Source organism: Salvia splendens, chromosome 10, assembly GCF_004379255.2.
Source record: "Salvia splendens isolate huo1 chromosome 10, SspV2, whole genome shotgun sequence".
Lineage (NCBI taxonomy): Eukaryota > Viridiplantae > Streptophyta > Magnoliopsida > Lamiales > Lamiaceae > Salvia > Salvia splendens.
The window spans coordinates 17,852,521-17,867,665 of NC_056041.1; the positions used below are offsets into that span (position 1 = coordinate 17,852,521).

Genomic DNA, 15,145 nt, shown 5'->3' on the forward strand with positions numbered 1-15,145 from the left:
ACTCGATTTATAGTTTGATTTTTTTATTATTTCCGTTGTAATTTTCATTTCAATTACGGTTGTTTTTCTTTTAATTGAAATAGTTAGAATATCGCCAGTATTTGGTTAAAATTTTTTATCTATATATTTCGAACAATTTTTAAGAGAATTGGGACATCCCTAAAACGTGCTCATCTTTACACAATTTATCAAAATTGAGAAAGTGAAAAAGTTTTAACTTTTTGATAATTAGGAAAGTAAAAGTGGAAATATTTTTGAAGAATTTGTCTAGAATTATGTGTGTGACATCAATTTAATTTACTTACAAAAATGTTTAATTGTGAATATGTGATAATACTGTTGGAAAAATAAATTATTTCTACTCAATGTTCAACAATAAAGTAGTTTATTTAAATAAAATATTCATTTAGTAAATTATCATAATTTTACTACAAACAATATACTAGAATGATTCCATAATTTCATTGTAAATCCACCACATATTTTTATCTTTTTTTCGGATACAAAAAATATTTTGTGGATCTACTAAAAGTATTTTATGTACTCAAACTTGCAAAGTATAGTTTTATATACCATACCGCCATACGTATTTAATACTTGAAATGTTATGTACCCAAACTTGAAAAAACGTTGTACATCTAAGACCATTTAAGGTTAAAGTCTTTGAGAAATAATTTGGTGATGTTAGAACTATTTTAAAATTATATCATAATTATTTTTGTTTTGATTTTGAATGTCATTGGAACCATTTTATGTAATAATTAATATATGGAAGACTCTTAAATTTTGTGACAATAATGAAAAATAGACATTTTGCATAGTCAATATCAATAAAAGTAAAACATTAAATGATAAGTTATAGGTATTTTTTGTAAATAGACTGATTTGTATTGAATAAAATTGTGCAAATAAATATTATTTCAGACAAAAATAAAATGACACGACTAGAATTTAGAATCATTAAACTATTTAATATTATTTTTTTATACACCAATAAAATTTACTAATTTTATCAAATGTATTATTGTATACATTTATAATAATTTATGATTTTAATCCATATAATAATATTATTTTTTTTTCTAATCAATATTTCATATTTTGAAGAAAATAAAATGAACCGTGCATAGCACGGGTGTGATACTAGTTATATATTATATATAAGTTTTTAGTTTAAATTGTGCAATATTTCCTTAGTCCCAATAATATCAAGTACATTTAATTCAAATATTTTTAGTCTTGATAAAAATATATTTAATTGTAAAGCTATTCTTAATTTGAGCTTGGTTTGGTATTCATTTAAACATATTTCTATATGTGGTGAGTTAGGCCATCCACTACGCGGCGCACCACCATCCCGCGTTCCGTCGCGGAGAGACGGAACGCTCGCGCGACACGTTGCGGCACACCGGCCAGTCCCAGGCCCGTCACAATCACGTCCCGCGACCCGTCCATGCGAGACAAGAGACGGGCTGTCTCGTCACGTGCCATGGCGAGGTGGCGCGCCCCTGCGCCATGCGCGACGCCCACTCGTCGGCCCACGAGTGGGCGTCGTCACGCGCTGACGCAATAAATCTTTTCGAATTTAAAAAAATAAAGTTGTAAACGGTAATATTACCTTTTATATCCGTTTTTTCTTTTTTTATTTTTAATTAATTTTTTTACTTTATAAATACTCCTAATTCATCCTCATTTCACACACAACTACACATCTATTCTTCCTAAATCATCTCAATTTCCTCTCCAATTTTCATCTAACATCTCATCACAGATTCGCAGGGATTATCCCAGATTCGGGAGGATTTTCCCGTTGAACCCACGCCGGGAGTAGGCCGAGGCGAGGGAGGAGGCTGAGGCGGTGGAGGAGGCCGAGGAGGTGGAAGCTCCAGGGCCGGCGGTGTCCGCTCCTGCTCGGGCTCAACCTCGAAGCGCACGAAGCACACGGTGAGTGGCCAATACTCGTCTGGTGACACCGGTGAGGGCAGCGACGCACAAGAGGCTGCCTCGCATGAGTTTGCGGGTACGGCCGGCGATGACGGGGGATCCAGCCGTGGGTGCCGTCGGCCGCAAGGGACGAAGGCGGCGAAAGCGGCTAGAGCGAGGAAGGGCCGAGGCGAATCAAGCCAGGCAGCCTCGGGATCGGGCTCGGGGGAGGCTCGAACTCCCTTATGGCCATGTACATGACCGCCACAATGGCGGACACTTCCCTTTTCTCGCCCTCCCAATACCAAGCCTGGTGGAACAGAATTGTGTATATGACAGCACAACTTGGCCTTCCGCCTCCTATTGCACCTCCACCGCCTTCGGGCGATGATTTGCCGGCGGAGTAGTTTTTTTATTTTCTTTAAATTTGTATTTTAAATTATGCAACGTTTAATTTTTTAGGATTTTAATTGTGTGTTTTTTTTTTTTTTTTATTTTAAGTTGTAAATTTTTTTTATGTTGTGTGTTTTTTAATGAAGTGTGTTTGTTTTAATTGAATTGGGAAATAAAAATAAAAAATGAAATTGAATGAATAGTAATATAAGGAACGGAGGGTTGCAGATTCCGTCCCTTAGTTAAGGGATGAAGTAAAAAAGTATAATGGGGCTCTCAAATAGTAATTTAAAGGACAGTTAAGGAACGGTATAGAGAGAACTTAGTGGATGACCACTTCATCATCAGTTATCGGTTGATTCAATCGTGATAAATAATTGACTCCGATTCAATCATGATAAATAATTGACTCCGAACAGATCAATAAATCAAAATAACTACGTATGATAGCAGAATGTCGTGAATATTGAATGGTTAGAGGGTAGGGTAGGGTAGGGATGATGTCACGCTTGCCATACCAGGCTGTTTCTAGAATAGTAGTAGTAATTAGCGAAATAAAATGACTTAGACCATTTACTAAGCTGTCTCTGTATCGTCGCTTAAACCATCCATTAACTATTATTTGACCACTATTTGAGGGCTTCACTGTCCTTTTTTTTCTCCATCCCTTAACTAAGGGACGGAACCTGCAACGCTTCGTCCCGTAACCGTTCCTTAATTACTATTCATTCAATTTCATTTTTTATTTTTTTACAACCCAATTCAATTTAAACAAACACAATTCATTAAAATTAAAACAACATTACAACTTAAACTTTAAAAAAAAAAAGAAAAAAAGACATAATTAAAATTCTTAAAAAATAAAAATGACATAATTTAATCTTCTCCGCCAAAGTTTTCCCAAATGTGCTCAATTAGATCCTCTTGGAGTTGGGTGTGGGCGCTAGAGTCGCGTGTCCTTGTCCGAATAGCCAACCGTTCTTGTATAGACGGATGCGCTCCACTTCGCGGCGGACTACTTGCGGTTGAGCTTCCGGGGGATTCGGGGTCGAACCAATTTCCCGCACCGGGTCCTTCGTCTCGGACAATCATGTTGTGTAAGATTATGCACGTATACATGATGTCGACCATGCTATCCATGAACCACGAACGAGCCGGGGTTTTGATGATGTTGAAGCGCGCTTAGAGAACCCCGAACGCCCTCTCCACATCCTTGCGCGCAGCCTCCTGCTTCTGCGCAAAAAGAGCCTGCTTTGGGTTCGCAGACCTGTTGCACGTCTTCACGAAGGTCGGCCACTTCGGGTAGATGCCGTCGGCGAGATAGTACCCCATTTTATACAGCCGGTTGTTGGCGACGAAGTTGATGGCTGGCGCTTTACCATCCAAAACTTCGATAAAGAGGTCGGACTTGTGGAGCACGTTTACGTTGTTGTTCGAGCCAGGGACCCCGAAGTACGCGTGCCAGATCCAAAGTCGGTAGTCGGCAATGGCCTCGAGTACAACGGACAACGGTTGGGTGGGTGCCTTTGTGGCCGCTCGTGTAGGACTCCCTCCAAGCCACCGGGCAATTCTTCCATCATTGCCAGTGCATGCAATCGACACTGCCAAGCATCCCGGGGAATCCGTGCACTTGTTCGTGCAGGTTGAGGAGGAACTGACAATCGTCCATGCTTGGCCTCCGGAGAAATTCGTCACTGAAGGCTGCCCAGACGCCTCTGCAGAAGTTGAGCAAGCACATGCGCCCAGTGGTGTCTCCGATGTGGAGGTATTCGTCGAATATGTCGGTCGTTTGTCCAGTCGCAAGCTGACGGATGGCTGCAGTACATTTCTGCAGCGTCGTGTGGCTGAGACGGCCGACCGCGTCGAACCCTTCTCGGAAGAACTCTTCCCGGGCCGCCAAAGTATTCGCTATATGGAGAAATAGCGGTTTACTCATGCGGAAACGGCGACGGAAGTAGCTATCTCCCCAAATCGGGTTATCGCAGAAGTAGTCGCGTACTAACCGTGCGGCGGCTTCCTCCCGGTTCCGATTGATATACTTCCGGGAGCGTCGTGGGGGTGGCGCAGCTTCCTCCGCCTCTCGTCGTCGATCTTCTTCAAGTGATTGTTCCATTAATTGACGCATTTGCTCAAAAGGATCCATTTGTTTGACTTGATTTAAGATGAAAATTGGAGTGATAGAGAGGATTTGAGAGGAATAGATGTGTGTTTGTGTGTGAAATGAGTATGAAATATGATTATTTATAGAGTAAATAAATAAAAATAAATAAAAAAAAAAAAGAAAATAAAAAATTAACGGTAACATTACCGTTTGAAAAATAATTTTTTTTATTAAAATTTGAATTTTTTTTAAAAAAATGAATTATTGAGTCATCCGTGACGACGCCCACTCGCGGGCCAGCGAGTGGGCGTCACGCATGCATCGGGGGCGCGCCACGTCGCCCGCTTGCGTGACGGGCCGGCGCGTCACTTGTCTCGCGGATACGGGCTGGGGACGGACTACGGGACGGGACGAACGTTGCAACGCGTCCCGCGGCAGAACCGTCCCTCCGGGACGGAACGCGAGCCGCGCGCGGGACGCTCATTGAAGTAACCCCATCTCCAACGGTCCAAAGATGAAAATCTTTGTAATATTCTGAACCATTCATAAACATCACAGCAAAAATTATTAAAACATTTATAGCTCCTACATAAATAAGGAGCTGCGCAGCAGCTACAAAATATGAGTTCGATAGAAGAGTTTTTGGGAAGTTGAAGTCAAGGTCGGAGAGAACTTAAGGTTGTATTTGAGTTATGAAAAATTGATTAACTCACCGGTAGCAATCGGAGAGGTGAAGGATTGGCCCTTATTGGAGAGATGAAGGATGTTAAAAGGGCCAAGAATAATCATCTTCGGATGAAAATTGATGATGACCTCAAGTTATGTTCAACTGGTGTCGAGCAAGAATTTGAAATTTACAATTATTTGAAGAATGGCAGTGTGACAATGTGATTATATTGCTGACAATGAAACAGATTAAGAGAAATGCATGAAGCTTGAAAAATGGTACATCAAAGGTTAAAACTATGGATAAAAAGCCTACTAAAAAAAGCGAATGTAAGAAAAGAGGGTAGCATGAAAGTGGAGGAAGAGGATAATAGTTATGATGACTAAGATGATGGTGAGAAAAAAGTTGCCAAAACCCAACCAGTCGAAGACACCTTTGACATTAAATTTTAATTAAATACTTTGTTGAATAGTTGGATGTCCTAGGTCAAGTTTGGATCTAATTTTTTAAAAATTTATCTTATTAATTTATTTTTGTAATGGATTCACCTCAATTTTGATTCATGCTTTTTATGGATTTTGTTAGTGAAATTCTATGAAGTACTCTTATTTGTCTTTTTTCTCGTATGTAATTCGGGGGTTGTTTAAGAAAGAACAACACCATAACTCGTCGTCATTTTGTTATGAGTGGAATAAAGTTGCAGCTGGTGTTTGAGTGGTGGCGGAAAGCAATAGAGAAAGCGAAAAAAATAGGAGTAGTTTTTATTTCTATTTGGGTGTTCACAAAAAAATAGTCACATCCAAAAATAAAAAGTTTCTCTCAAAGTATTACTCTTATATTTCTATTTAATTATGACAACTTATACCTACCATTTATCCATCTTTTCTCTTTATCTCTCATATTTTATTCATTTTTTTCGGTTACTTTCCACCACCACTCAAACACCAGCTGCAACTTTGTTTCATTCATAACAAAATGTTGACGAGTTTTGGTGTTGTTCTTTCATAAGCAACCCCCAAATTACATACATTAAAAAGCAAACAAATTATAACTTAAATCTCTATACGCTCTAATTCACCTAATAATTTATTCACATTTCAAGAATCCACATTACAATTTGTAGTCAAATCCAGTCAACATCACTTCAAAACAAAACTTCATAATCATCGAATCAATTCTAAGGCAGACGAAAGAAGATGGATGTTTGAGTTTGGGAAGAGACTGACGGTAGAAAGCAAGAGAAAACTATCCATCGAGTTTGGGAAGAGACTGAAGGTAGAAAGCAAGAGAAAACTGGAGAGACAAGTGAGGTGGAATTTCACTTTCTTTTTTTTTTATAAAATTTTATAAAATCAAAACGATGTCGTTTTAATTGTCAAATACACTTCAATTTGCTGCATAAGTTTTGATTTATTATTTAGTGAAAGAATCAGAAAGTACAAAATTCTTGTATTTATATTCAAAAAAATAAAGTTTGTCGAAAACCAGAAAACATTAAAATTTGTGTATTTACATACAAATATTCTTATTAATTTTAACTCTAATAGATTCCGGGCGTCATTCACGTCCCTGATTTTATATGCACCATGGTAAGAAATTTTCCCACCACAAATCACAAAAATGGGGACCAATTTGTATGTAATATTTTTTCCCAAATAGGTCCCCTCTTTTTTTTATTCTAAATATATAGGTCCCCTATTGGAAAGTTACTTGCAAGAATATTAATACAAGCATTGACAATTAAGCTCGGATTTCCTTTCGAATCAAAGAATCCAATGAAAATTATGTTGCCAACCCTGATCCACACAATCCTATAGTATTATTTTTCGAAATAACCAAGATTTAAAAATGGTCATGAAATATATGGAGTAAAAATTCTTAATATCTTGTCACACATCGACTTGGTAATGATCCTAGCTCACCTATAAGAGTATGGATAACCCTCCCCCTTATAAGAGTGTCCACAATGGGGGAGCCGCGGCCGAGCCGCGCGGCCCCCCATTGCAAAGGCCGAGAGCCGGGGCGGAGAGGCGAGAAGCGTGGCTGAGCCACGGCCGCGGCCTTCACGCGGCTGAGCCGTGTGAGCCGCGGCCCTCCCATTGCAAGCGCCACGAATCGCGGCTGGGCCGCGGGAATTTTTTTTTTTTATTTCAAAATTTTTTTATAAATATACACTCTCGTTTACATTTTTTCACTTCATTCTACACTTCAAATCCCTTCATTTTACACTCTCAAACACTACAAAAATGCAAGGTGGAGATGGTAATTCCCCGGGGTATGGAGACTCGGAATACGGCAACTTCCCCTATTAAAATATTTTCGTTGTAGAATTTTCCCCTATTAATAGTACGACGAAAATTTGTCTCTACTTCTCTCTTTATTAAATTATTTTTATTATCCAAATTATTAATCTACTAAAATTTAATAACATTAAATTAAATTAAAAAATAACATTAAAAAAAAGCAAAAAAAAAATTAACATTTTAGAGGGCCACATTTGGTGGCCCTTTGAATTTGCATTGACTTTTTTACATTTGCCATTACAAAGGCCACATGGGAGCCACAATTGGTGGCCGGGCCACAAATGGTGGCCTTTGAAGGCCACCATTGTAGACACTCTAAGGCCTTTTAAGGGGTGAGTGGCATATTTGTAATAGATAGTACTACTACTGCTTTAAGTATATCATTCCGAATTCATTTTCATAACGTTATTTATTGTATTTGAAAATCCTTGCAAATTTTAACTATTTTCACGATTGATTGTGATGAATTTGTGAATTTTTTGGCCAATTTAAATTAATGTATTTTCTCTATTAAGATGAGTTTATTCCGATAAATAAATCTATCAATTAGAAGTCCTACTCCTAGTGGGTGTACACGTGGGACAAAACCACACATGCAGAATATGACTTATCGTATCGACAAAGAATTAATTGCTCCCTCTCTTGAGTTTATCTCAAGAAACGCACGTGATTATTGTTCCCTCCCAATCTGTTTTTTATATCAACTGTCAAGTTCCAAGGTAGCAATCCCCTACTAACTACATGTACCTTGTGCTTCAAGACTTGTACATGTATATGTTTGTGTGCAGTCATTTTAGACATAATTGTCTTATTTAGGCCTCAAACATAAACAAAACATAACAACACTAGGAGCATATGTTTCTTGATTAGTTATTTTCTTTTCTTTCAATTGGCTGCTATATATTTTATTTCGTTCCCATCAAACTTGTCCACCAATTGGTATTATGGGATCGTTGCTATAAAAATATTTCAATTTTAGTTATGGACCATCCCTAAAAATAAAACATTCATTTTGTCATTTCAATACACCTCAAAAATCAGTCTACTTTCGTTTTTTGAAAAAAAAAAATTACCACACATTATAGTAATAATTATGCGAGTCTCATTATCTATTAACATTATTTGAACTATTTTTCTCTTTCATGTCTTACTAATTTTGCAATAAAACCAGTATCGTCACTAAAGTCTCTATCCTTTTATAGACATGGGGTATACAATAATTGTTGTTTATACATTTACCGTTCCTTGCAAAAAATTCTTCCATTCCATAAAAATTGCATTAAAAAGTGATTAAAATATTATTTATAAAAAATGATCATAATCTTGATGTAACAAACTAAATTGACAAAAATAGTCTGTCTTTATGGAACATGGGAAATAACATCTACTTATCACCAATATGCAATGTAACGTATGTAGATTATATCTTTCATACTAAATCATATATAAAAATCAATGATAAAATTAACACTTTCAATAGTCAATAATCAATATAGTTAGGAACATGATATATTTGGGAAAGGCGAAAGCAACAAAGGGAGTGATTGGATAAATTAACACTTTTATGATTATTTAGTGAATCTTTTATTTGTATTAAGGTTGAAAGAAGAAGACAGTGAACCTAAAAATGAGTGCCTAGACAAAGAAATGTAACTTAGGAAACACATCGTATTTGTCGAAAGTAAAATGTCGAGGGGAGTAAGTAATCAAAATGCATGCACTTTTAACTTTTGTCGTTTTTTGTCACACACAATGCACCCGCCACACTTTTTTGTTTCTCGCAACTGTCAAAACACCTTTAGCGGAAACGCTCATCTTCTTAATTAATTACTACTACTAATTAATTAATTAATTAAGTCTCAAATATCATGACATATTGGCTAATATGGTAACATTATGAAATTAACTAATTAATCCTTTCTTTTTATTTGTTTTCTCGATTTTAAATTGATTTTTCCGTGCATAGAATACCATGAGCAAGTATAATCAAATGCGAAAAAGAAAAGAAATATAGAAGAATTAGAATAGTGATGAGATAAAGCTAGACAAATAAAATGTAGAGAGAAAGCAAAATTGGCATTGGCGATTGATGTGTATGAAGGCTCAATTAAAAAAGAGGCTTTAACATGCAACCGAACCCAAAAATCATGCTCCACTTTTAGAAAAAGCAAAAAATCAATTCTTTCATAACAAGAAATTATTTTTGAAATAATGAATGAGAATTATGAGAGCGAACAATTCCACAACGTATATAGTTTTTTTTTAATACTACGTATAAATTTATTTCTCTTGAAAGATAATATTCCAAAGAATACTTTTAAATTCGGACGGAATGAAGGATGCAATTATTTATACTCGGTATGAATGAATTTATGCCAGTCCCCATCCCCGGGTATCATTTTTCTTTGAAAAAAGTAGAAAAAAGAAAAAACTAAGTCATTACACCAAGTAATATTTTCTAGTTTTTTAATAGTGTTATTTGATTATATTATGGTCGATAGTGAAACATAATACTATTTCTCTAGTATTTGTAAGATATGTTTTTTTTAAAAAAATAAAATGTCCTCTCCAACATTAATATAAAAGTATATTTTCTCTTTCACTTAAAATCTCATGATCTCACATATACCTCATAATACGACTTTAACAATAACCAAGTTAATTTGATTAGTTGAATAGGTTCGCTTCACTTAGCCAATATATTTAAACATTGATGAAAATGGCCCGACTATGAAGAGGAAGTCGTTATTAATAGTAACAAAACGTTGTTGGTGTTGGGATCAATTGAGAAGTGAGGGACACGCATTTAATAAGTGCTCAAAAATTACTCTCTCCGCCACCGATTAATTGTCGCTCTTTTTCATTTTGATCTGTCTCTCAATAATTGTCACACTTCATTTTTTCCATAAATGGTAAGTAGGTCTCACATTCTACTAACTCACTTCACTAACATTTTATTATAAAACCAATATAAAAAGTGAGTCTCACATTCCACTAACTTTCCTTTATATTTCTTAAAATTCGTGTTCGGTCAAAGAGTGACAATTATTCGGGGACGACGGAGGGAATACATGTTAACACAAAAATAAAGCATAAAGAAAAGGAAAGAGGAGAGAGAAGGAGTGATTCGGCAATTGGGTCGGCCAAAAGTCTGGCATTGATGCTGACAATATGTTGCCCACATCCCCACTTCATCTTCTTCATCACCAATTCACCATATATATATATATATATATATATATACACAGCCACCCACTCACTCACTCACATAACCTAATTATCATCTCATACATTTGATTTCAATTTCAATTCACAATGGAGCTCCAATTGGAACTCTCCCTTTCAACCCGGCCCGGCCCAAATGTGAGTTTGGCCTGCAACAGGTATGTCTATTTTCATTACACTTTGATTTCTCAAATTTTTTTAATAGGAGTATGATTAATAATTTTGTTGTTTGGGGTGAATAGCAAGGACGGATACGTGGTTGGTTGGCCGCCGGTGAGGTGGTGGAGGAAGCAGCTGTGGCACCGCAACCGGCGCGGCGGCGGGAGGGCGGCGAATTCGTTGTACGTCAAAGTGAAAATGGAAGGAGTTGGGATTACAAGGAAGATTGATTTGAGGCTCCATCGCTCCCATCGCTCGCTTGCTAACTCTCTCATTGCCTTGTTTCAAAAAGGTTGGAGTAACATTCTAATTTCAATTTTGTGCAACTTTATCTTCATTTAACTACTACTACTAGTAGTTGTAGTAGTAGTAGTAGTAATCAAAATTGGTATGTGGTGCAGGTGAAGAAAATGTGGGATACAAAGTCATGTATCAGAACAAGGAAGGTGAATGGCTACAAGCAGAAGATGTGACATGGGAGTAAGTTGATTTTTGAGAGCTATAATCAGTATTTTTCTCAATGGGGCATTAATTAAAATTAACAGCTTTTGATTTTATTTTTGTTGGTTGCAGATGCTTCATCAAGTCAGTTCGACGCTTGAAGTTGGAGAAGAATGGCATTTTATCGTAGTTGTGATAGTTGTTCTATTTCAGTCATCAGCTTGCAGTATATGTTAATAAAAGTAACGATGAATATAAATGATGAGTTAGTTAATTACCCTACCAAATTGTTCCTTAATTTCTAATGAAATTTTGCTGATAGTACTACAATGCTTTTTTTTTTGGTAATGCTAGAATGCTTGTTTTAAATTACTTCAATTGCATAAATAGGATATCAATTCTTTAGGAGAGTCCAAATTTGAGGTGGTGTGAATTTGCTGTAGAGAATAAATCAGAGTGGTGAACGTACAGTACTATAATATACTTACATAAACATTTAAGAAATTAATGTAATTTACAAATAAATCAATGTTTAATCAAAACCCAACAAATATTTTTTGTGTCCAACCAGTTGTCGATTTTGATAGTGCGATTCAAATTTAAATGACCACTGTATATTTCAAGTTCAAATTTTACATTTGATTTTTTATGCTGATAATTTTGAACAATAATTTGTAAATAAACCGGTTTGATACGGCTGATTTACCATGTGTGTTTGATGTGTATTTACTTTGGTATCTCAAACTTTCAGTTCCAAATTTATTTTTGATATCACATAAATATTTGGATTTAAAATGAAATTATAATTTTAAATTCTCGCTATTCAATAATGTAAGTAAATATTTATAAAATAATTATAAAATTAAATACCTCTAAAACGCACACTCACATGTCCTGCAACACAACAAACTCACACAAACAACCATAACACAATCTTAAAAATATACGAAAACAGTACCATAAATTTGCATAATATAGAAATACAATTATAAAATTATTTATTTATAAAACAGTGATGAGTTTGATTACTTGTTCACTAAATAAAGATCTTGAAATTAGAATGCAATTATATATTAACTATTTAATTATGCAAAGAAAAAATATAGGATTGAACTAAAATAGTATTTCTTCAAACTCAGTTGTATAAAATTATAATTACATACAATATCAATTTTACTATAGCAAACACATCTGTGCAGCAATTACCGGACCGCTTTCAGTTTCTTCATCAAGTTCTGTGATATATTACTCAAATATTGGAAGCTATAGGAAATACTCTTTCGGTCATAAATTCAATATTTCATTTTGCTTTAAGAATACATAAAGAAAAAAAATCATAAAATAAGTGAAATATGAATTATACTTTCATATTATTAATTTTAATTATTTGATGCATATGAAATGAGTTGAGTGAAATATGAAATTCAGTTATTAAAAATAATAAAAATAAAATATACGGAGTAATATTAATAAATATTCTAAAATGACCAATGTAAAATATTTAATGAGGGGCGAAGGGTTAATGATAATTTGGCAGTTTTGATAATTTGGGCTTTTCTGTAAGGCCGACAACTGCAGCCAGCTTCTCGGCCCACCGACCGCAATTTACTATTTTTGGCAGGTATTTTGATTATGTCTGCAAATATATGACTTTATTACTTTATTAATTAAATACTAGTACTAGTACTACTACTACTGAACCGATGTAAACTTTTTTATTATATTTGTCTCAAATAATGTTAATGGTAAATCATTGGTATTTCAAAATCGTTAAGAGTGTCCAAAAAGTTGAATGGAAAAAAAATGAAGAGCTCGATTCTACAAAGTCAAGAAACTTAATACTTGCTCTGCCCTTAAAGAATAGGCACTTTGAATTTTTCATGAATTTTAATGCGAAATTGATAAAGTAAGAGAGAGATAGAGAGAAAAAGTAAATAAAGTATTGTTAATAAAAAATGAGTCTCCCCTTATTAAAAAGAAAAAAATTCTAAAATTATAAAATGCGTATTCTTATTGGATGGACTAAAAAAATAAAGAATGCATATTTTCATATGACAAAGGGAGTAATTAACACACTCATATTGAAAACTCCACAGAAAAAAAAAATTTATGGGATAGTGATAAATATATAATCAACCTTTTCTTAACAATATTTTACTCTATAAATAGATTTATTTAATTGATTTAAAATAAATTACATATTAATCATTTTGTAATAATTTAGAAAAATTAAAATTTTAACATAAATATTTGCATATTTAAAAAATATTTTGTTTACTAAGTACAGTATTATTAATTCGACTCAAACTCGAAATCATATTACAATTTTAACATAATGTTTCTATATCATTTTTTTATTGCCACAAAATAGTAACAAAGAACAAAACTAATTTTCAATTAAAGTCAATTAGATCTAAAAGTTAAAGATATTATGGACACATATAATCTAATAATCTATGTACATTTATCTTTATTCAAAAATTTATATAGAAACAAATCATTGACATAGTTGGTGCACGTCGTTAGGATGTTTGTCCGAAAAAATTAAAATCAAATCGGGACAACCGGTCTTGCCAATTTAATGTCGTAGTTGCACACCTTCAAATGAATAATAACCATAACAATATTTAGGTCCAAAAGGACAATTTTTGTCCCTTGTTTTTATTTATTTATTTATTTAATAAACTCAGGCATCGTCATTTTGAAGGAAGTAATATTATTTTATTTTTTTGCTATTTCACAACAAAATTCGTTAGTCCAAGTTTGATACACCATTTTAATACTAAAATTAAATCTCAATTTTCTCGTGACATGGTAATTAAAATATAGTTAAAATGACATTTTAAAAAAAACACTTAATTAGTAATCGAACACTTCATCGATATAAGAAGATTTGAAATTTAAAATACTCATATTTCATAACTTGAAGGGAATATTGAAAATTAAGGGCCGAGCGGAAGAAGAGCCAGGCTACTAAATTATTAGTATTGTTATTTATTTATTACTCCTGCATTTGGAATCATTGCTTTCAAATATAGTAGTAGTACTACAATATATATAAATTAAAAAATTTAATAAAATAATTAATAGGTAAATTATCTTCTGATCTTTAAGAAATTTTATCGATAAAACATTTTGTACATCAGTATAAATATACTATATTAATTCACTAAACTATGTTTATATACTCCATTCTTCCTAAGATAGTTGGGGCATTTCGTTAGAACACGAAATTTGAAAAATTAATATGTTAAATGTTAAATATTAAAGTGAAGAGAGCAAAGAAAGAGAGGAAATAAAGTAAGATAGAGGAAGAGAGAGAGTAAAGTGGAGTAAAAGATAAAGTTTTTCATAGAAAAAGAAATACTCCTACGACTCAACTACCTTGGATGGATGGGGTATTAAAATATATTACTTTCGTCTCGAGTAAGATGACTCATTTCTTGGTTAACGCTGGATTTTAAGAATTAGTTGGTTAATGAGTTTAATTGGATAGTGAAAAAAGGTGGGTGAAAGTATTAAAAGAAAAGAAAAGGAGAGTTGAATATTTTAATTTGAAAAAGAAAAAATTGTTAATGTATAATTAGCTATTTTATTATTTTTAAAGTTTGAAATATGTTATCTTAATTGGAATAGAGACTATAAAGAAAAATGCAGTATATCATCTTAGAAGAAATAGCAGAAATAGAAAGAATATATAAATTCACTTGATGATGAATTAAGACATTTACCTTCTAACCAATAACCAATATTGTATCCGTCTCTTAAAAATAAAAAATATTTTCATTCTAGTCTGTCCCTTAAAAATAGAAATTTTCTAATTTCCCTACTTTAATAAGTGGATTCCTAACTGCACTAATACTCCTTTGTTTTACTATTTTTTACTATTTTTTTCTTCCTTTGTTTTACTATTTTTTTGCATCTCTCTTACTT

The 15,145-nt window shown here is 33.9% G+C and overlaps 1 protein-coding gene across 1 annotated transcript; it reads left to right on the forward strand.

The window, feature by feature from the left end:
- Positions 1-10,644: 10,644 nt before the first annotated feature.
- LOC121751079 (auxin-responsive protein IAA20-like) lies at positions 10,645-11,560 on the forward strand. The gene is made up of 4 exons (XM_042145792.1): positions 10,645-10,770; positions 10,855-11,063; positions 11,173-11,251; positions 11,345-11,560. Exons 1-4 carry the CDS (start codon positions 10,703-10,705, stop codon positions 11,400-11,402), a joined length of 414 nt encoding a protein of 137 aa, XP_042001726.1. The 5' UTR covers positions 10,645-10,702; the 3' UTR covers positions 11,403-11,560.
- The last annotated feature ends 3,585 nt before the right edge of the window (positions 11,561-15,145 follow it).

Bases quoted from the DNA above. Each gene is read 5' to 3' on its own strand.
- LOC121751079 (XM_042145792.1), top strand. From the start codon at position 10,703: ATGGAGCTCCAATTGGAACTCTCCCTTTCAACCCGGCCCGGCCCAAAT. The intron at 10,771-10,854 runs GTATGTCTATTT...TGGGGTGAATAG, and splicing joins GTGAGTTTGGCCTGCAACAG to CAAGGACGGATACGTGGTTG. The intron at 11,064-11,172 runs GTTGGAGTAACA...TATGTGGTGCAG, and splicing joins CATTGCCTTGTTTCAAAAAG to GTGAAGAAAATGTGGGATAC.